The sequence below is a fragment of the Dicentrarchus labrax genome, unplaced genomic scaffold (assembly GCF_905237075.1).
Source record: "Dicentrarchus labrax unplaced genomic scaffold, dlabrax2021, whole genome shotgun sequence".
NCBI lineage: Eukaryota > Metazoa > Chordata > Actinopteri > Moronidae > Dicentrarchus > Dicentrarchus labrax.
In genome coordinates, this window is record NW_026136705.1 from 23195302 (window position 1) to 23219522 (window position 24221).

The following is a 24221-nucleotide window of genomic DNA, read 5'->3' on the forward strand; positions in this document are numbered from 1 at the left end:
GTAACAAAATCATTGATAAATTAAAGTAGTCCAAAGGTTGAGTTTTTTTCAGAGCTTTCAACCATCTCTCACAGTCTTCATCTGTGACTGAAAGAGTCCTTTACTCTTGAATAAGTAAAGTTGGTCACGTGATAACCAAGTGACAACTTCTGTGGCTGGCAAATGAAGCCAACAAGGAAGTAACAAAAACTGCAGCTCCCCAAACAACCACTTGAATTTTGATACAACTCACGGATCACAGTTATATTAAGGTTTAAAGTTGTACATAATTAGGGGCACGGCCGCTTTGAGTGACAGGTGGGTGCCGTCACAGGTTGCTGTTTTCAGTAATAAGGCATCATTGAGCCCGCCTAAGCTCCACCCAAGCTCCACGTCTTTGCCCATTAACCAGCAGGTTCGGATTTGGATCTCAGTTTGGGATTGATTTAAGTTGTAGGGAAGGCTTAAGGTCAGACATGCAGTAGTGAGGGGGTAACGCAAAGATCCGGTGGTTTAGGTGATGTGTAATGCATGTAGTATGATTGCATATCTGAGTCTTGCAAAGGGAGGAATACAAATCTGATCACAATCTTGAGAGCAAAATCAAAACAAAACACAGGCCAGAGAATTCAGGAGGAATCAGAGAAAACAGGCAGAGAAAAGACACAGAGTCAGTCTGCTCCACTAGAAGATTTCGCCCCTGCTGTCTCAATTTGACTCAAGGACCTGTGACTCACAGCTGAGGAATTATGCACGAGGCTGCATGGGACCAAAGGAACACGGGACTCCAGCTGGGACAAATACAAAAAGAAACCTCCAAAAGACCCGACTCACACTCACACACACGCCCTTCCACTACCAAAACCCACTGCCTTCTCCTCCTTCATCCCTTCATCACATAATTTCTCTCATGCTCTCCCAAGGTCTCTTTTTTGTGGTTGTTTTAAACACAACATGAATAGCAATTGAGAGGCTGTGTTGCAGAAAAGGAGGGGGGGCTCAAACCTCCCTAACTTTTTTCCTTCTTGCTCTGTTCTTGTCATCACCCAGCTGCGGATTTTTCCAAGTGACCCCCTCAGGTCTGCTAATGAGACCCCCATAACTCTTCTTTAAAAAGTGATCCCTTTACTCCCCAAGGAGAAAGCATTTAAGCTCTTCTCACATTACAAAATAACATATGAACTGCTCTAGTGATGTCTGATGTCTGATAGGGGCTGAAAGACGTTCTTTTTCAGTTGGGTTTGACAGAGTGAGGCAACGAGGCAAGACTCTAAGTGAACCCTGAAATGTTCCGTGATCAGCCGCATCTTAATTTGAGGGCACTTGGTTTTCAGCCGTCTGTCTCACGCTCCTCCTTGAACATGGTGATCCTGTGCAGCCAAAGTAAACTCATCCACCGCTCCAAAAACCAGATCTCCCCAATCAGGAAATTAAACCTGGCAGGGGGAGGTCAGGCAAGGGAAAATATGACCAAAGGAAAGAATAGGAAAGTCATAGAGATGACCTGAGACTTTCTTCATCCTCTTCTCTTCCTGTATGTGTTGTTTTTTTCTTTTTTTTTTTTTTTTTTACCTTTATCTGTGTTTGTCTGTTACCCATTCACATTCATTCTTCCATGGCTGAGTTTTTTCTCCCCTTGTTCTTTCCTTTTTATAGTTCTATAGTTCTCTTGCAGTACTTTTATGGTCTTTGCTGTCAATGTTATGTGATTTTTATAATTCTCTTGGTTTTTAAATTCCCTTAAGAAGGAGGAAATTGGTTACCAAAAGAGAACATGTCTATGTATTTAAGAAATTTGCTTCTCATGTGTTGTCTCTGACTTTTCTTTTTCCTTCACTTGTCTCTATTCAGTCTTGTTTGACAATAAGAGCAGAAGGTGAGCTGGTGGGTGAAAGTCAAAGACAACACTTAAGGAATGAGCCTTGGACTATCACCCTTGTCCCATTTGTCATCTGTATTAAGACAGAGTGCACAGATTTGTCCTCTCGGAGCTCTCCTTGGCATAGCAGCTAGACAGAGGAGGTAGTAGTAAGGACGAGAAAGCCACTCAGTCTGCAACTGGATTCTAATCAAAAACAGCTAGTTTCCTATAGCCTCACAGATCATGGCGATCTGGTTAATATATCATCAAATTTCCAGGCTAGGGGTTTTACTACTCAAGCCTTGGATCAGACAGAAAAACAGACGGAGAAAAATAGAAAGGTAAACCAGAGAGAGAAAGAAGAAGAGGTAGAGAGAAGAAAAGGGTTACAGAGATGATCAACAAGTTGATGAATGTGCAGCAGCAGTTTGTCTGATGTGGACAGCAGCATCTTGATCCCTCCCAGATGGTCCTGATCCCTCACACACTGACTCAATAGTGCAGGACGCGCTAAAGTGGCAAACACATAATAACAATACAGTTCATTGTCCCCGATCAAACGTGTGCAGCAGATGGTGTGTCTGCTGTGGTTATTAATGTTACGTTACATTTGAGATGCAAAACCGTTTCCCCTCTGGAGGAAATCAACAAAAAATGAAAAATATGTCCATTGGTCAATGTTTGAAGTGTTACATTACATCCAGTTGTAAGCATGAAGCCTTATAACTGAAACAACAGCCAAAAGTCCAAATGGTCATGTTTCAAGTGGAATTTTTTTTTTGATTTCAAGTATGTAGCTGACACCCCTCTTCAGACTGACCTACAGTATAATGAGTGCAACAGTCTAACACTGTAAATCCCAAGCTTGTCTGTTTCTCACAGTTTCCACTCACGCCTCAGCGTTCACATCTCCATTATTATGGATGGACGGTAAATTCCATGTTTCTGTCTTGCAAAATGTCAATTCAAATAGGCCACTTTAGACTGAACTTTCAGACGTTTCAATAGGCTGTTTGTGCGGTAACCATCGAAACCAAACAATCTGAAAACACGAAGGGTTTCTGTCCCAGGATTGTGGAGGATTAAGCGGAGGAGGGGCAGGTCATCCCACGCAGTAGCTTGTCCACCAGACACTCGCCGCCTCATAAGAGCGCCCTTGATAGCAACACCTCCATGGTTCATGTCTGAAGCATTGCCTCAGCTCAGCCAACGCTGTGCCAGCTGCAGCTCGATGACCTCATCTCTTTAGACGTCAACTCTCCCAACTGTGGGGTTGACAAATCCATGCACACGCACATACTTGCGGTTAATGGTTTTTATGTCTCTGTGGAGGGAAGTGTGAAAGGATAGAGGGTAGGTGGGTGAAAGGAACTGCACACACAAAGACACGCTGTCCTTCAGTTACTCTATATGATGTCCTTGTGTTACCCTTTTGGTAGTTGGATGCTTTCCCACTTTACAGCCAGCACCATGACAACAAAAACCTGCCAATCCTAAGAACCAAAGAATTCCCCACGGATATTAATATGACATGCAAACTATCAATACTTCAACATATCACTTCGAAAGTAAAAGAAGAATGCAAGTGAACCGTTAGGGATGCCGTTGGGGATTAATCCAATGTTTTGCACACCCTTAGTTTCACCAAAGCATGTAATTTTGCCTTTTAAAGACGGAAATAAATCATGTGGACCCCTGCTTATGTATGCACAGTAGGACCGATCAGCAGTGCTGTAAATTATGTATTTTATCATTGTTGCCAGTCAGTAAGTCATACTTTTTCATAAGTAAATGCAACTGGAGTCCATCACTGGTAATCTATACTGGAGGGGGGAAAGCCTCAGATACCAGTAATTCAGTTATCACAACTTTTGCAGAATTCACGGCCCAAAATGCAGTGGGTTGTTCCAAAAACTGGATAGTTCATACAGTGGAGTTATGATGCGATGATGACTTTATCTTCATACCAGGCTCGGAATGTAGCTTTATCCCATTCCTAATGCGAAAACCTGCCAAATGTACAAATCCACATCCACACGCACACATATGTACATGCACTCACTCTCCCAAAGCTACCAGTACAGTTTGGGATTTGTTAACTGCAGCTATGTGAGTGTTTTGGCACATAAAGGGGACAGCAGTTAGTGGGATATCGTGTGACACTAAAGTCGTCATCTTCCCCAGTTTACAGTAATTCTAAGAGGATTAAAAGTAAATAGTGTCTCTACTTTCACTCTTTTTAAAATGTCTTTTTAGACATTTACACTCAATAATTACACTTCATAGGCTGGATCTTCTTTGGAAAACCTGTCAGCAAGAAAAATAATGCTTCTCAGCAGAAATGACTATATGCTTCAGTGCTTGGGTGTTTGATGGAAAAAGATTTATCTGACACTCTCTCTCTTTCTCTCATGGGTGTTGTCTTTCAGGTCGGGATCAGGAGACAGAGTGTGGTCGCCAACAGTTAGTGAAGATGGCAAGACAAGCCCTTACATGGAGCCTGACTCACAGGTAACCACTGTTTACTCTGGATTTACCAAAGCACAAGTCACAAGGGTTTCTTAAGATTCAAATTCACACCCACTGGGATGCTTTCGGGACTGATCTGCCTGAATTTCTCATGCTACCAACGCAGAGTTTCGGTGCTTGGGTTTTGGTCAGGCCATGGCTGGAAAACAGTCTTAAAATTACTCACCAGCCCACAAATGAGAGAAAGAACTAATCAGAGAAGTTAGATGGTGAAGTCTTATGTTGACTCTTGGACCACCATTTAATACGATCGTCTGTCTCTGGCCTAGTGAGACAAGCAGGTCTCATTATTATAATAAAACAACACCAATGGATTTATATATGCACCTATGTTCATCAAATAGTGTTGTGGTTCACTGGTGTCAGAAGTGTTTTTGTATTCCCATTTAAAAATGTTTCTGTCCTATGAAATCATGTTTTGACTCTCTGTCTCATCTGTTGCTATGGAGAAGAAGCCAGTCAGAGCGGTAACATTCAAAAAGCTTAGTCGTTGAATTTGTGAACAAAATGCAATACCACAGTTGTTCATTAGTACTCAAATTCTCAATGAAAAAAGATAATCAAGTATCAAGAATTTAGAATAATCCTCAAAGTGATCAATTCCTCTGAAAACTGTCCTCAAAACCTCTAACCCCCTAAAAAGGGACTTTGCATATCCAGATACCACTCAGGGAAAAAGAAATGTGTTTCTGGTGATTCGGGTGAACCTTGACTATGCATATTGAATGCTGTAGACTAGCACTTCTACCAGCCACATTAATATTAGAATCAGAATCAGAAATAATTTATTGATCCCCAGGGGGAAATTTGTTCAATAATAAAACAGGTGGCTGGTGTTGGTGACTCAGCAGCACATTCCTCTGGTCTGATTTAGGGTAAACTCGGTTTGTACTTTGAAATCTACTGCTTTGGATTAGGGTCCTTTGCTACCTACCACATCATAGGAGAGGATCATTCACGTCTGGGGTTGTGACTTAAAAGTACAGCTCATTGGGTGTGAGACCCCAAGTCTTTTTAGTCTGTTTATATCATAAACAGAATCCATGGAAACAGGCACAACACTTTATCCGTAAATTGCATGTACACTATCATTCACATGATTATAAATGAGATAATACGTCCCACTGTTCACTGGAATGGTTTGGAAATAGTATCTCGATTGTTCTCCAATCGCACAAGCTGCCAAACGGATATTCAAGGCATGATGAACTCTAGCAGATGATCTTTTCCAAGTTTTCCAGTGCTGGCAAGCCAACAAGTTTCTGAGCACAGAGAGAATAGGAGGTGTGTGTGTGTGTGTGTGTGTGTGTGTGTGTGTGTGTGTTGTGTGTGTTCCATATGCTGTGAATATGGAGACTATGTGACTCAAACAGTCAGACAATGAGCATATTGTGGCTCAGACATGTGAGTGTCCATTTGTCAAGTATTGTGTTGTGGTCAGGATTGATGTGTGTAGCTCTCAGTCCTCATTGTGGCAGGGTGTCTTTGTCTGAAAAGGGTGGAACAGACGCAAAGAAGAAGCCGTGAAATCTGTCCTCTCATCAGAGGGAGTTTCACACCTTACAGGAAAGTATTGTTTTCAGTGGTAGGGATTAGGGTAGTTGTTGGATCGGAATTCTCATCAGATGATTTGTCTGTCAGACATTAAGCTTCCCGGGGAACTTTTATTTTGAAAAGATTAATTACCATATTAAGCTTAAGTGGTATTTTAGTGTATTTATACCATGACCACAGAAATGACTTGTTCCTGATTGGCTGTCAGTGGACCATTAAAACTGTGTATTAGGGCATCTCAAAGAAAGTATCAGTCCACATTTTAACCTCTGTTCTAAGTCAGTGTACAATGTTTAACTGCGGGTAAACCTCATTTATTTACTGTATTGGCAAAGCTGCTTGTTTTGTCTACTTTTCTTTTTCTCAGTGGGTGGCAGTGTCAGTCTGACAGTTGGTTGGTCAGTCCATACTAAATTCAGTATATATTGGATGGATTGCCATGATTGTTATAATTTGTCCAATACTTACCACCTGTACTTCACATGCAAATGCATGATATCACGCTTAACTAAGATGTTGAACATGGTAAACGTTCTATCTCTAAACATGTATTTTGTGAGCATGTTAGCAGACTAATGTAAGAATTTTGCATAAGTACAGCTAGTGTGAAAAAATCACTCACTCACTGAAACCAACATAACCATGCATTAAATATAAACTTAAAAAAGGTGATGATCAGGCACCCTGTTGGCTCAGTGGGTGGAGCTGGTGACCCATGTGCTGAGGCTGGGTCTTTGCTGCAGCGGCCCAGGGTTCAAATCTGACCTGTGGCCCTTTGCTGCGTGTCATCCCCTCTCTCTGCCCCCCTTTCCTGTCTTTCTCCAGCTGTCACTATCATAAAGGCAATAAAAAGCCCCCAAAAAATATTTTAAAAAGATGATGATCATCGTCTCCACTTTAGCCATTATTTTTGTGTATCAGGACACCTTATTATATATATATGATATATTATTTCTTACAGGTGTTACATTTATGGACGAGTGAATTTTTATGTGTCTGTCTTCACTACAGGCTTATTCAAGATTAACAACACTAAAACAAGCAACACAAAACATAATGGCACGAACATAACTGTATACTTAAATAAGAAATAGATAAAAAAAACATTGAATCCATGGCTAACCCAAAAGGTCCAGATGTGCAGCAAAACGTTAGATCGTAAACCGCATTGCAAAATTGTAGTGCTAAAATTGAGGTATAAATCCTTAGTTCTAATAATCTATAAGTAAGCAAGCCTTCTCTGCTCTGCTGCAACAGTCTTCATCCCACAATCTCAGCAAAAGCTTGGGTCTTGCTTTGATTACCACGAGGAAATACCAAACCTGAGTGAGAGGAACCATCAGCTACAACTGTTTATACAAACAGAGACATGCATGACAGGAGGCCTTTGCGTGTAGGTAATATGAGAGTAGCAAATCTGTCTCTCTCATGCTCTTTTCTCTTAGTCTCCCGTTTGCCTCCCTCTATATCTCTGTAACATCTTATCCAGTCCTTCCTCACTAAAAATGTTCCCTGGCGTCTCATTTAATGAAGTGAACCTGGACGACTGGAAACTGCCAAGTCAGGGCCACTTTATCGTCACGCTCAGGTGGATTCTTCTGAGCATGAAAAGAGGAAACATCCGCTCCCTGGGGTCACATAAAAGACCAAGGCTCTCTCTTCCTTTGTTTCCTGCCGTATTCAGCTACGGCTTGAATGGCCACACTGACACACAACAATGCCAATTGTTCCTCAGACACATTGGAAACAATATATGCACCCAGGCCTTTCTCACACTGGCTGAACCAAATCCAAACTGAACTATGTGATGCTGTTGGCCCACAGTGACTCCAGTGATGAGCCAGTTTGGACAGCATGATCCAAAATTAACTGAATCTAATCGCTGGAAGATGATTACAACACAATTTCTGTTTCTACTGGCAAAGATTTGAAGCAGTGTGTCTACAACTTACCTACCGCTATGTGACGTGAGCTGCAACTTTGGCTAGCAGGGTGAGAACTGAAACCAAAGAGGCATACCAGGACACGTCCACTTATGTATAAACAAAACAATCCCACTGGAAAATGACCACACATTTTCCCAGTCTACATTGGTGTTTTTACTCCACAGATTGACTACATTAACTAAGAAATTGCAAAAGAGCATCAGAAGAAATGCCACCACTCGAGCCCAATAAACTGCTCCTGAATATTTATGAATCCAATGACGGCATTCTTCAGAACATTCTGTATTAAACGTTTCCCTTTCTATTACTCATGGACTTATTGTTGACCAACAGGCCTTGTTGGAAATTCCAGTCTCAGTTGTGGGAATTAGCTACTGAGCAGGAAGTGACACATGGAAGCTATGAGGTGTTTCCTTTCACCTTGGGAACACGGGAGATTCTCATAAAAGTCGATGAGGGAATGCTGTATTGTTGGATATAAGTAAGCGTATGACTCGATACAGTTGACGTGACTGTTTTTGCAGTAGCTTTTTGAGTGTTTCAGTTTTGGGGATTCAATGAGACTGCATGATGTGTTTGCAATGTGCATGTCTTGGCAAGACTGTCCACAGGCTACCGGATGTTGTACACAACTTCCTGAAATAGAAATAATTTTGTAAAGAGGGATGGTAGGGATGAGATCATAATAAGGTGTCATCAGTAAAACAGCATGATGTGCATGTGTAACTTTGACAACCAAATTTTGATTTTAAGCTCCATGGTGTTCTGGGAGGACAAATGAATTGTAATCAGATACTTTGCACAGCTTCCAAATTACATGCAAAAGATAAGGGTGCACTTGAGAGGGAAGATCTGTATCACCAACCAATCAGTAGCTTTTAGCATTAAAGATCCTCTCATTAGAGACTGAAAGGCCTGAGCCACAGCACTGGTTCTCAGACTTTTTCTGTCATGCCCACATCATCAAGTTGAACTTCATAAGCTTCAGGAAGTTGTCTTTTGTGGCAATTTTGCCCAATCACAATCAAGTCTTTTTGTCAGACGCCTATCCATCTTGCTGTCCAGAATGTTGATAGCCTTGCCACATCAAAGCACACTAAGCTCTTTTTTTAATTAACTGTGTTCCACAGTTTTTCCAACTTGTCATCCCTACATCCTAGTAATCTACTGTCAGGCTGTTTTTAATGCTTTGCGTCAAGTATAAACCCAGCTTTACATTGAAAAACCAAACCTGAACCAAAGCCAGTCAGAAGCAGTGTCACAATGTTAAAAACATGTGCACTGATTTGCATTTGCAACAGTGATGTGATGGCTAAAAAATGGAAACCACATAGTCGTTGACAACAAATCCTTGTACTGGCCTGAAGACTGATGGTTCATCTGATATTATCATCGGTTGTATAAAAGTGTAAGCAGTCAAATAAGGGAATTATCACTTTGGCCAATGTCAAGATGGAAATTACATCAATGCGAGATGCCCTTCAATTAAATATTGTTATAGATACTGCTACCAACTTCAAAACCTCCTCACATATCTTAAGTCTGAACCTTTTTCCAATGAGAAGGACGGTTTAAGGGAGAAAAAAACCTGTGCCTTGTAAATGGTTGTCTCATTGTACATCTGTCGGTCCTCCTCTTGGAACAGTTTTATGCAGAAGTAAAGCAATACCACCAGCTACTGACATTTCAGGTTTTCAAAATTCCTTCCCTTAAATTACACGATGGCAGCTTCAAGTAGGTGGGAATGGCCTTTTGGTCAATGTTAGAGTCTAACAGTATTTTTTGGCAAGCCACATCAAAATGTCATTCATGGCAGCTACCCTATTATTAAAGTGATAGCTATTGTGGCTGTGCACTATGGCCTTGTGGAAAGAATGAGGCTTCACAATGCGGAAGCTGAGAGATTTGGATCACACGTCACAGAGGCTTCCAGTCTCAAACCCTGGAGCTGGCAGCCAAAGGCGAATTCTCCAAGCTAACATTAATAGGAGCTGACAGACAAAGTCCTTGCCTGACTTACAGACCGTAATTCCTTCACTGCTTGGAATTGAATTTTACTTCAGACAAAAAAATGTGTGCATGATACAGATTTGTTTTATGAATGGAACAAGACAACTGCTTCCCAATATCTGTCATTAAGAATAATTTGTCTTTTAAAATAACAAGATAGTACTAAGTTAAAACGTTAATAGAGTTTAAGAGTTTTAAACTTAATTTGCCAAAGATGCATATTTACAATGAGGAATGATGAAAAGTGAACTAGGGCAGTTAGAATGATATATTTTGTTGAAAAACTGTATAAACATTTACACCATAAAGATCATGAATATGTTTTAACAATATGGGGCCAATAAAGGGTTTAGAGTATTTTTTCTAAGTTGCCAAAATACGTTTGCTGGGTCCTTTGCTATTTAAACCCCTGCCAGGGAATCTCAGACCAGTGTAGCATTGCTGGGAAGTGTTTTTGGCAGGTCCACATTCACTAACACAGCAGGCCTTTTAGATCACAGACCTGTGACCCCAGTTATTTGGTTGTTTGTGTTCAATCAGCCTGTAATCCCCAGAAATGTCCAAATCAGTCTTCAGGTTTTCCTAATGGAGCCGTCCATGCTCTGCTTGGCTGTCAGCATGCTGGGGAGTGGACGGGGTCATTGAGAGTGCTCTCTACTGGGGTAAGAAGGTCCAGAGAGACTGCAGCCATCCAGGCTCATTCGGATTTAGAAGATTTAGAATAACTGTCTTTCTGTTTTTCAGTGATTAAAGGAAGATTCATGATTTTTACCCTTATCCATCCATTTTCAGCCGCCTTTCTTGGACTGTGACACAGATCCTTAAACCCTGAAACAACCTGGACCTATACATGTATAAGTTGGCTTGTCTTTTTATAGTTTTATTCTCCACTGACCAATAGCAAACCATCTTGACATACTACATTTTTAGGTAAATGAGAGAATGAAGGTCCAAACTGGACCACTTATAAACTTTTAAACATCCACTTATATTGAATGCTCTTCTGTTAAAGTAGAAACTGCTCACATTTTTTTTCAATAGTTATGACTGTGTAGAATATTTGCCAACCAAGCTAACTGCTTGCTAACTGACAGTTAAACTCAAACTTTAAATGTTTGTTATCAAAACTAACATTGAAAAAAAAATCCCTGTCTTGACTTTTAATATTTGCTAGTTTTCTCCACTCAACATTATTTATGTCTTGAAGTAAACAACTTAAACCAACTCACAGCGAATTAGATTAGAGTTTTATTATTGTCAAAAAATGCTGAAGCATTTATGTACCAACTAGCTGAATCATGCACAGCCAGCAGTGGTAGCTTATCTTTTGCTCTACTTCATATGAAGGCAGTTTAAGCAGGTGGCTTTCTCAACAACATACATTTAGTCCAAACTGAATAATGTTGTTGCCTTCTATTTATTGTGCACATTAAATTAAATTGCTTTCACCTGAAACATTCAGGCTGTATTATAATGCTATAATTGGCTACATCACAAAGAATTTAATGCAACCCAGTGGTGACTTGGCACAATCAGTATGGAAGTAAAGGTGTCTTAATAGCTTTATTTAATAGAGGAAATTGAAAATGTTCAATGAATACTAATGCTACATCTATATTCCCTAGAGCATTTCTACCCTGTCAGGCAGGCTCAAGGCCAGAAGCCCTAAAAACACGACTATTTTTTTTGTCCTGCCCCCCACTTCAGCTCTCTGGTACATCCTCTCTAGCCTGTCCGTCTGTCCTCCCAGCGAGGCACCCAGGGTCAGGCCCAGGGAGCCATAAAGGGCTGGTTTGTGTTTGGTTAGTGGTGCAGAGCACCATGTGAAAAGCTTAATTTCAATGGTCCGTGGGGATTAAACCATGCAGGAGGCAGAAAAGAAGGAGGTGGTGTGCATGTGCATGTGTGTGTGTGTTATCATGAATCTGTGTATGTGTGAGGCAGGCAGGCTGAGGTCTCGGTCCTCAGTTAAAGACAGGCATATGATTTCAATTAAGGTCCTCCACCTTTTTCTCCTCCTCAACCCCCCCTCCTCTCGTCTGTCTACCCCTCTCTGACCAAACTGTGACTGTGGACTGAGGTACTAGAGCTGAAACTGCAGTCTTTTCCCATTCAAGCCCTTATTAATCAGGGTTACTTTTAGTCAGGTTGATGAATGGAGGAACTTGGTGCCTCTTGGCTGAATGCACCTCAGTTAAACATAACGCAGTGTATAAGAGCTTAAACAGAAGTAAATGCAAAGTTTCTACCCTTTCTTTCTTTCCTTTTTTTGTCTGCCTCTTTGGCACGCACATACACTCATACATGGCCAGTCATCCCGAACCATTAGCCATGCTTGATTACCATTGTAAAACTGGTCAGTGAAATCTGATGGCAGCCTGAAATTATGTGCATACAGTGGTAGACAATGCTGGTTTTCAGAAATAGTTACTACTTTTGGTTCTCTTTTTCCTTCTTTCTCTGTCTTTTTCCCCTTTTCAAAGTGTCTCTTCCTCCAAGCCAGGAGGAATGCAGTCAAGATTTGGGAGAAAATGAAAGAGTAGCTCTTCTCAAGAGAGAAAAATTAGGAAATAGATGATCTCACAGATGGCCTTTTTCAACAATCTTGTTATGTTGAGTTTCTGTTGGAGATGGCCTGAAGCTGCTCATATTAACTTTAAACTGTTTTGACTACATTGGGAAAACAAGATAAGGTTACCAGGGGAATTGGGGTGATAAGGTGTACACCAGATTAACGTGACTGTCACCTTAAAAAAAAAATCTCCATTAAACCTATATGTAGTCCAGACGGGAAAAGGCATAATCATTCTTTTTAATGAGATAGTTGGCTTACAACTGATTTTGTAATAAAAATAAACCAAGCCACCATACCTTCAGAGCAACTTGAAAGCACTTACAGGTCCTGAATGTTACCAAACTGGCATTTTTATAAGGCAAGCACCAGATGTGCTGCCTTATAAATCTGCCATCCACCCAGAGCAAATATCTGCGCAACAGACGTGCAAGGCCAGAAAGAAAAGAGTGTTATGAGAAAGAAAGACAAGAGGAATGGCTGGGGAGAGGGGGTTCAGTGTCAGCTGAAACAGAAGGAGTCACACCATGTCAGGCAGGAGTGTGAGGGTGAAAATGGGTGAACATGTACTTGCTGCTGACAACACCTTTCAAACGGTTATTTTTAAAGGCTACATTTGCCTTTGCAGGATAAAGGACTGAACTGGGCTTCGGTAGTGTGGGAATTAATGACAGCATTGATTTATTTCTGCCTGATTGTTTAACAGTTGTAAAAACATGTTTTTTCTTTTTTTAATAATTCTGAATATCTAAATATACAAGTGATAAGGTGGTAAGGATAGAGCGTGTCGTGTGTTGCTCAGACTATTCTGCCAATCTGTGATAAATTAGTGGGTTCTACATATAAAATTGACATGATTTCTTCTTCATGGCAATTTCAGTGGCAGTTTCAATAAAACAAGATTGAGTGTTTTTTTTGCTTTGTCCTTTATCTTTCTTTAATATGTTATATATGATATACATTAGCATGCAAGATTACCTGTCCTCCTTTGCATGTCATGTTTGTACAGATTAGGAGTCATAAATGTCTTTACCGTCATGCCACTGCAGGAGTGTGTAACATAATACACTCTCAGGGATTTTCCTCCACTTGCCTCCTTTATTCTCTGAACACAGGCATGAATAAGCTCGCCTGACAGTCATACAGTTATTGTAGTGATAGTGAATAATGGATTTTCCCTAAAACTAAAAAGACATGTATGGACCAGTGATTTGTTGTGAAAAACTTCACCCTTCCAGTTCTGTGTATGTTCTCAGGAAATGAAAGCTGTAAGATTAATTAAGTGATGAAATAAAGATATCTAAGTTCAAAAGGGTACTGACAGGTAAAAAAATCACTATTGAAATTAAAATCCATCTATCCACAGAAATGTTATTTTAAAGGAAAGATAGAGATGTTTTAGGCAGTAGGGTGGTACAGCAAGTAGTGAGATAATCATTAAATTGTAAGCGTCCGAGCAAACTGTGTGGGTATAAGGAGTAACAGATGATCAGTAACATATCAATATTATTAATCAGAATATTTTAATTTCCTGAGAATTTTTTCCTCTAGACGTCCTCTAGATTATGTTTTTTTTATGCCTGCCAAAATGGAGTCCACATTGGAATCTACAGAAAGTTTTGAAAGCACTTTCAATGTAATGGTTCAGTGTTTCAATTCCAGTTCAGTGATATCATTGAGACGATACAAATGTCTCTGGGGCTTCAGTGATTTCATCAAATCCAAGTATTCCTTCCATACTCACAAAACACAGAGGTTGAGGGAACCTCTGATTAAAATCAAACATGAGGTCCACCATCTGTGCAAATAGGGCTAAAGATAACGAGTAAGATCTGGTTTGGCCCATTTGGCCCTGTGGTGAGAACCAGGCTTCATAGTGTCTGGTTTACTTGGAGTAGGAGCCACAGAGAGCCGGGTGTTTCTGACATCCTGCCCAAACATGGTTTGGCTCTAGGAGAGAAGCTGCGTTGAGTGCTGACTCCCCTGCCCGCTTCTCCGAACTCTAACCATGAATGGCTATCTGCTAGCATTTTGTTCAGAGGCTTCCTGGATTCATCCATCTTTACTGTCCGAGGTTTCGGGGAAGAGTAGGAAGAGGTGGTTTTAAATTTCTTGAAAGTCATCTGTCTTAACTGCAGGAGGCAGGGCAATGACAGAGCGCCTTTCCAAGTTCAAGATGTGGGCTTGTTGGTGTAGAGGAGAAGAGGTCTCTCAGAAGTGCTGATTAAAGAAAACCTGTGTGTGTGTGTGTGTGTGTGTGTGTGTGTGTGTGTGTGTGTGTGTGTGTGTGTGTGTGTGTGTGTTTGTGTGTGTCTGCGTGTCAGTTCATGTGTGGTCCATGCGAGGGCCGCGGACAGGATGACATCCAGCCGACCCATCTGTTGAAATGACAGGGGTCCTGTCTGGAGAAGCTGTGAACCTCCACCTCCTGTGGCTGAGGCACTTTAAACTAGCCTGATACACACACAGCAACACACAATCTCACCACATGCACGCACGCTCATTCCAGTGGCTCATAGTTACAACAGTCTGACTGTCTCCCATCGTTCTCCATTGCTTAACTTGTAAACAAGTCACTTCGTTTCAGTTGAAATGTTTATAGTCTAAAGTTATGATAATGCGCAGCCCTGTTTAGTCATTCAAAAGTGCTGGCCTATCTCTGAAATTCAAAGTACTGAAACACTATCAGAGGTGGTGACATCATTGCAAGCCATGCAATAAAACTTTATCTGTAAAGTTCAGTCTCTGAGATGGACGAGCCAGGCTGGCACAGAGCGTTATCACTGAAGTGTGCTGATAGCTGTGGTAAACACTGAGAGGCTTGGTGATGTCACTGTGGAGTTTGTGCAAATGCAGGAGAAGGGCGTTGACCTCAGCATAAACACACTCGCTGAGTATACAGTGGTGTAAGTATAGGTGTCTGTGCGTCTGTCCCACATTAGCTTAGCAGATTCTTCCCAACAGCTCCAGCAGAGCGACTCTGTGGCAAGGATGCAGGCAGCCTGCTACAGCATGTCAAAAAGATAATAATTTAATCTTTTACAGTATCTCAGCTCTGTCACCTTCTATAAACTCGTCAATCCATAGAAGAGCCAGGGGGGGAAAAAAAGCAACATTTTTGAATATTTAAACCACACAAGTTAATTTGTTTTGACAGAAACATCTGCAGGAAATCTGTTGCAAGCTCCTTCTTAATAAGCCTTACTATTAAAGAGGGAAAAGCAGAAATGAAGTGGAAAAAGCTTTTCTCTCAATCCTCACCGCTGCAAAGCCTCATTTGGGAACAACCACATTTTCGCCTCTGAAGAATTGTGGTTTTCTACTCAGGGCACCAGTGGGATTGTTTTCTCTTTCCTCTCCTCTTTTTACTCTCATTTCCTGAACCAAAACATAATAGAGCGTTCTGTAATGGGTCCATTGCCCTTTTTCTTTCTTCCTCCTAACATTAGTAATTATTTCTTTGATGTAGCATGCTCTTTTCTCTTTTACCATTGCACCCATGTTTGTCTGTATTTGCAGAAGCTTCATACTATAAACAGTGGATATCTTGTGATCTTTTCTTTTACTTCTTCCAGTTAAACGTGTCCCTGTTTTGCTTCTTTTTTTTTTTCTTTAGAATTTCCGTCCCATCACCAGCGGATATGGCGGTTACAGCCGTAAACCTTCATATACCCCTGAACCCCAGTCCCCACCGGCACCCCAGTCCCCCCAGGCACCCCAGCCCACTCACCTGAATAACGGACACTCCAGACCCAACAACGGCCACAGCTATGGATACGGGAATGGAACTGGGCCCGCTCAGTACAACAACCCAGCAGGACTTTATGCTCATAATGGCAGCAATGGCGACAGATCTCTTCCAAGCAAGATGGGAGGCCTTAGCCTCAGCGCCACACATAGGTGAGATGATTAAAGAGTGTGCTGCAAAGGAGTGCGGAGAGAAAAACCTAAACAAATGGGTCCTAAATCCCACCGCAACTTACAGTTTTGACACGATCCATCTGTGTTTATACTGATCATTACAAACTTCAGTAGAACGGTAGAAACAGTAGACAGTGTTGAGGCTTATCTCTCCATGACTGTTCGTAGAGTTAGTGTAATTGCACACTATGAGAAAATTCCACAAGTATAATAGTAGTGAGGCTCAGGTTACCGCTTCTAAAATCCTTTATCCTTTTCATTATGAAAGCACCACTGGGTGAAATTGTATGTTAATATACATTTACAGTATGTTTTGATGCCATAAGTATATTTGTTCATGTGCTGTCTCCCATGTAGACATTCTAACAGATGCAAACACAGAACCACATAGACTTCAGAGCTCTCTTGACACACCTGCACAGATGGCCCAGTGGACTGGAAAAGCCATTTGCTGTTGTGCATCCCCTCAAGCGGGCAATAAATGTGTGTGTTTAGTCTCCCAGCGAACATCCTCTCCAGCACTCCCAGGGTTCCCCAGGACGTGACTGTTAATCCTGACTAGGCCCACACACACACACACGCATACACACAGACAACAACACAGTTAAACACCATCTTAAACTGCTCAATGCCCACTGTCATGACTTTCTGTAACTTATTCATTACACAATTTCACTTGTTCTTCTGTCTTTCTTTCTGTCTCTCACCCGGTCTCACTTATTCACACACACACACACACAAACATACACTCAGGCTGCAGTGAAGCGCTTCTTTCAGACTCCTGGAGGGGAGTCTAGAGACAAACATGCAGTTAAGTGTGTCAGGATTTAAACACATCTGTCAGCAGCCCTGCTCATCTCCCAGAGGTTTGACTGTATCAAATGAAAGATCCGTCCTGTTAGGTTTGGGAATAACTTGATGGATGGATGAACATGGCGCAGAGTTATTGTGATTAAGACTTTATGCCTGTGGAATCACATGTTGAGTGTAAAGTGTATACTTCTATTTTCCCCTGTTTCCATCTCTGCTGTCTCGGTAAAAGAAAACTCTATGTGACGTCTGTTTAAACAAAAGAAATATGTTGTAGTCCTGCCTAACTTTCTTCAGGTGTTTTTCTGTCAAGTTTTCTTTTCTTCCTTTGGTGGTCTGGCAACTTCTGTTCTTTTATCTTTTTGTATAGGCTTCTTCAGCTCCTTTCATTTCTGCTTTGGTCAAACATTGCATCATGACACCAGCTGATAAAATAAAAAATACAGTGGCCATATGTCATGCCAGAAATAAGACAAACCAAATGGCCCCAATGTTGGCACATTTACTCTCTTCCCTGAGTCAGACCCTTGGATCCTTTATGTGTTACTTCTTTGTTGTCTTGACTGATAACCAAAGGAAATTTATGTTTTTTGACATATAGACATCATTAGACATCAGATCACATTGCAATAATACTGTAACCTGCCCCCCCTTGTTCTCCTTTAGCCCAGAGCCTCCCATACATTCCCCTGGGGGGCGTAATGGTATCGACACGCAGTCAGACGTCTACAAGATGCTGCAGGACTACGTGGAGCCCGTCTCTGAACCCAAACAGTCTGGCTCCTTCAAGTACCTCCAGGGAATCCTTGAGGCTGAGGATGGAGGTAGGGCTGTTTGTGTGGGTGTGTTACTGCTTACATGTGTGTGATGGTGGCGAAAAAAACCACGTGGGTCCACTGCAGCCTACATCTTTAGTGTCATGGTACTTTACCCAGGAAGAGGTAAATTACTATAACTGGTATCTAGTGGGAAAGGCTAGGATTTAAATAATGGCCACAAATTTGTCTGTATCATTTTCAAATATGTAACATTACCAGCAGCAATTCTCATGTATTGCACAGGGACATCACCGACCTAGTCACATCCTCAAGCGCTGTATTTCTGTTATTCTGCAATGATATAATGCCACCTGAATGGCTAGCATTGTTGAGCGGAACCTACCTCATAGCATATCATATTATATTATATTATAGTCTCCTGGGCCTGTGCACTATACCTGTGCAATTTACAATGCAATTTATACTTCTATATAGGGTTTTGTGCAATTTACAATGCTCTATGCACTTTCTTTTTTATTTCTAGAGAAGTATATGTTTTTATAGATTTATATGTCTTTCTTGTGTGTCTTTTTAACTTGACTTGACTCTCTGAACAAATAACCGCACAAGAGTTCCTATGTGTGCAAGCACTAATGGCAAATAAAGTTCTTGAATCTTGAATCTTGAATCTTGAAAATTAAATAATTATAACTTGAGAAGCCACTGGGTATCCCTATGTAACTCTCACAAACTGTTTTTGTATATAAATAAGGTGGAAAGTAAATATTCCCTCCTGTGAAAATGAGACTTATGAATCCAGCCAAAGGAACATCTCTTGCCTCGCTCAGTCAGCTTCTGACTGTTTTGAGCTTCCCTGTCCAACTGGAATAGTTTTCCTTTTATAGAGAGATACAGACGGAGAGGTTAGGGGATAGTGAGGAAGAGCGAGAGAGAGAGAGAGAGAGAGAGAGAGAGAGATCCGAGAGAAAACAAGAGACACAGGGAGAAGGAGAAAGATGAAGTGCTTTAAATAGCTCACGCACAGATGAACAGAGGAGGGAAGTTTTGGTTAGGCAATTTACTGCCAAAACAACTTCACATAGGACAATAAAATGAGAAATATGGTTTTCCTGTCTGCCTTTTGACCGCCTAGCATTCCAGCTCTTGGGGAGGAGTCATGTGATGCTGACAGCAGCAGAGGAGGCTTATCCTCTGAACTAAAACATTCTTTTCAGGTGCCATGTTTACCACTAAAGCAGGGCAAAAGGTGCGAAAGTGGGCATCCTAAGCCAAGTGTTGGTATGTTTTAGCGGAAATAGCCTGGACCTCACAGAAGTGGGCTTATGACCCGTATTGACTATGATTAATGTTTTTGTCAAGCTCAGTGAATAACAGTGGTGTCCTTTAACCTGCATTACTATTAGTGGAGTGCTACCAGCTGTGAATGTATGAATCTGCAGTGTCAGGGCTCAGTAATCTTTGCATAGGTAAATAATGGTTTTAATATATGTATTCTGTCATGCAGTCATCTGTTTGAATTCTTAATTGTCACTTTAATTACCTCCCCTCCGAAGAGAGAGAGAGTTCTCTAGAATTGGTCGACAATGTAAATGTTGAATTGTTTAACACGTTAAAGAATATTTAAATGAAAGTACTTCTGAGAGTACCTTTGTTTAGTCGTATCGGTGCAAAATCGGTGCATAATCCACTCAGAAAAGGTCTGTTTTCATCCAAAAATTCAATATATCTGCCACCACATCGGTAATCTGTGAATTTGTCCCTCTAAAAACGGTCTCAAATATCCAAAATTGGTCGGGCTCTACTCTGGTTTGACTGATGTGGGTTGTGGATGCCAAAACTGGTACAGATATTTTTGTAAGAAAACCTAATGATGACTACTTCTTGGTGCTAATTTGAATATTTCCATGCAACAAAGCAACAACTTGCAGTTAGTGTGTCCCTCTGATATTTACTTTTAACAATACAGAAAATATAGAAAATACCCAAATTTACCCAGATTATAAGACTTTCTCTTATAAAAGTGAAACATAAAATACTTTTTTAAAAAAAATGTTTTTTTCAGGTTTTAGAATGAATCCATCACTGATTTTCTTTTCTCTGAAGAATATTATTATCCTGGAAAAAGAGTAAAAACTTCCCTCGTGATAATCACATCTCTGGGTCTACCTTTGATGTGAGAGGTGACAGGATAATCCACAGCACAAGGATCAACGCTGGCTGCTCCTGCAGTGAGGCCTGGAGCCGAGCCAGACCATACTGTTTCCTTAATTTAGCACTTACCATTACACTCAACCACTCAAAGCAATGAGAGAGAGGGAGAGCTACAGAAAAAGTCAGATGTTTATGACAGACGAAGAGGGCTGGTGGGAGAGAGACACTGCTGATTGATTAAAGAGGTTTAAAGGGAACTCTTTTTGTCTGCTGTCAGTGGTCTTTCACCTTGGGAGACTGGCAGGTTGATTGACAGGCTAAGCCCTTGATGAAACAGGGAGAGACCTCGGGTTTACATTGGGATCGTTTTAAAAGCTACCTGTCTCGTTTGGTGTCATTTAATCTGTGTGAGAGAGTGAAATCCTGCCAGAAATGTTGCAAAAGTCTGTCCCTTGTTTCTTGTTTTTTTTTTTATTAGTTCAAGAAAGCAGAAACAAGTCAAATTAACAATTTAACACATTCAATAATCCTGTTTTTGAATGCATACCTTGCTGTCAGGCTTGTAAATCACCGTATATAGTTGGTCTCCTTTTGAAGGCGAAAGCCCCTGTAGAGGCCATGTTGACTTTCAGGGGCTTTTAAAGTTAAAGTAAACAAAAGTGTCAGTTTACCCAGAATTCCACAAACTCTGCCGTGATTGGATAGCAGTGTGGATGGAAGAGTTAGTGTTAAGTTATGGTGTTTGAAACAATATTACTTACGGTTGATAGATAGTAGAAAATTGTAAATATTGTACCAATACGACACAGTCTGTTATTCCGTAACATGTTAAGACATCATGTAGTAATAGCCTCACCAATTCAATCAAAGCCTTTACACATGAATAGAATTGCTTCTGTATATTTTAAAGAAATGCACACATTAAAATTGTTAACTGTTAACATGTGAATACATGAGAGTGCTCTGTTGGCAGTGAGATTCTATAATTTCCACCTTCATCAATGAAGATCTGAGGCAAATATAAGAGGAACACAGACAGGAGACACCGTGATGGGGGAGTGTTTCTTCAACAGTTGGTAAAAGAAATAAACAAAATTCCAGTGACTTCTATGAAACCTCATCCATCCCTAGAACTTCCCCTGAAGTTTATCTTAAGAAGGAAATTCTGAAAAATATTTTCGATCTGTGCCTTAGATTATTATTTTTTCCATAGAAGTGACTTTCCATTAGCTTGCTGGGGGTATTTTTTCAGCTTGTCACAAAAGTGATGAATGGTGGCCACAAAACCCAGTTCTGTCAGTGCATGGAAAGTGCTTAGGAAGGTAACAACGGACTGTGTCCTCTCTCAGAATAAGACCTCAGTGTAGACATCCATCAGTATCACTGCTATGCAGGAAATATTATACTTTCAAAGTATAACTCTCCAATTATTGATTGCCTTCTGGATTATAACATGTACTAACTTAGAATTCTCACATATAGTCATATTTGTTACTTTTAGCTTACTTAAATTATATGGGAAGTTGCATTAATCTATCCCAGTGGACCAAGTTGGATTTGAGTTTGAACAATGTGATTAGAATTACCTGTTGTCATGACCACAATTCAGATCAGTAACAGGGTGTAGATAAACATCACATCAGTCAGGCCCCCCTTCAAACGCACTGCAGAGTAATTCAATTCTGTTTCAAGGAAAAATAGAGGGTACATTCCATTCAGATTGTTATTCCACAGGGATCAAGACAGAGATGAAAAGATACAAGATTTAAAGCCCTAGTAAGATTTCTGGTCCAGTGGGGGTAAACATTTGATTCCAGTGGTGAGGGGCTTAACCCTTCAACTGTCTTTTGGCACAGGAGAATTGTTCTTTTGAGAGCACTGTAGGTCAACAACGAAACATTACGGTCAATATCATTTTTGTTTTATATTCTTTTTATTTGCTTACTTTAATAATTGCTTTGTTTTTCTGAACCTTTGTGGTAGAACCTTGAGGTTTACAGTGAAACAAAACTAAAAAGAAAGTTTTCAGTTATTACATTGATTTATTTTCTGTTAATCAGCTTTCGTGTCAGCAGGATTCCAATATTTTTGTTTCTCTCGTGATGTTTTTCTTCTCTGACTGCATAAAAGATTAAAAATGTGTCTTTCTGATACATTTAATCTGATTATTGTGCCCATTTTTCAATTATCTTTCTTGTCACGTAGACTTGATATAACCCTGTTTAAACCTCTCGGAGAATTACAACCCTAAAGTATGTGCAGCATGCTCAGGGACAAACGTTACAAACATATTTGTCTACAATTAGATTATTACAGCTGTTTATTTATCTTCTGACTTTGTGATTCCATTTTCCTCACATTTCCTGAGGCTTCACACTCTGCTCTTGACAAGTTTGAGTTAGGAGACGTGTGTGTGACTGTTTGACAGTATGTCTGGTTGATGTTAGTCACAGTATAGGACACACATTGTGCCGCAAATCTTGTGTGGGGCGAGATGTGTGTTGTAATCGGCCAACTTGTCACTGTCTTTCAAATAAAATATGGTGTCTGTCTGCACTTGGCAAACAGCTTACATGGGGCCTGAGAAGTCAGACTATTTAAAAATGTAGAAGCAAGACTAAACAAGTGCTCCTTCATTTTGCTTTTTGTATCTATTCCTGAGTCCTGACTGTGGTTATTAGTCAACCTTCCCCTCTGTGAGAAAGTCATGAGAGTGCTGCACATGACTGGTTTTCCATTGGAGTGCATCATTAGGTAATAGAGATATTAATCCCAGAAATAACATACCGAGCTAATGTCAGCTCTTAAACACACCATGGAGCAGTCAGAGACTAACTGTTACTGAGGGATGGAAACTGCTTTAAGTCAGGTGCCAGATGCGAGGTAATTAGGCTGTGGTTAGTGACGGTGATAGGTGGTCTGTTTGGCGTGTTAGCCTGTTAGCCTGTGCTGGCACATCATCAGTAAGGGGAAGTCATATACTGCAGCTCACGGCTTTGCCCCACTGATTTACCCTGGTGCACTTGGAACCACTGGAGTGGCTCCAGATATCCAGTATTAACTATGCCCCTTTCATGCATTCCAGTCAGGCATAACGGAACGCTTGATGGTAGGAGTTGATCGCTCTTAATAGAAAATGGGATCCGTGGGAAGGCAGCAACCCTTGTCTACCACCAGAAATACCAGACTCAGTCTCTTATCTGTTTGTTCCTTTGTTCAAGGAATTGTAACAATATAAATCAACATTTTATACTGAAACAATTGTTTTAGCTGATCTTCTTGTTTGTTTTTTTGTTTGTAGCTACATGAAGCTTTATTCGCAAACCATTTTATTTTGGCTAATATATACTTTGTCTTAAATTTAAAAGAAAATCCCCTTGATGTCATTTTCATTTTACATTTATATTTAAGAAAAAAGATGCATCTAACTGTTTTTACCAATAAGATGAATATCAACTCATCTTGTGTCCTTCACAGACGTGTGATTGTAGCATATTGGTGTGACGGTTAAAGCTTGACTCTATAACACAGGGTGTTTTCCCTGCTGGGTGTCTAGCCATCATGACTGATGAATTCCTTGTAGGAAGTGTCAATAGAGACTCTTGAATGGAGCACAAGGGAAGGAGCAAGAGACACAGAGAGGTCAAAGAGAGGGGACAAGAGAAACATACAAGAGAGACAAACAAAGAGATTCAGTAACTGATCTGAAGGGAAGTGAAAGCAAACGGAAAAGGTTGAGGACAGTGAATACCTTCTTATATTATAATGTTGAACATTTTATTCAGTGGCTATAACAGCACTTGATTATGCTATATTTCGCATTCCCACAGCAATGAATCATTACCACATTCATTTTTATGTTTTTATTTTGATTCCACGATGAAGATTGATATCCTGCAGTAAATGGTCCTCAGTGGATTTTAGATTGCATGTAACTGGGCTGCATATTGTGAAATCTGAAAGCAAACGCATAAATCTCTCTCTCAAAATAATTACATAAAGACAAACGCTATGCAGTGGCTGAGGAAGAGGTCAAGTGGCAACATCTTGTTTGTGAAAGCAAGCAACAAGGTTAATGAGAAATGTGATCTCAACTTACAGAAACACTA

General features: G+C 40.6%; 1 protein-coding gene across 1 annotated transcript in view; it reads left to right on the forward strand.

Annotated features, from left to right (window-relative positions):
- Positions 1-24221, forward strand: part of pdlim4 (PDZ and LIM domain 4) — a 46782-nt gene that overhangs the window by 17050 nt on the left and 5511 nt on the right. The window contains exons 3-5 of the mRNA XM_051401238.1: positions 4270-4351; positions 16068-16351; positions 17849-18006. Coding sequence (XP_051257198.1) covers positions 4270-4351; positions 16068-16351; positions 17849-18006 — 524 coding nt within the window. The remainder of the gene's footprint in view (positions 1-4269; positions 4352-16067; positions 16352-17848; positions 18007-24221) is intronic.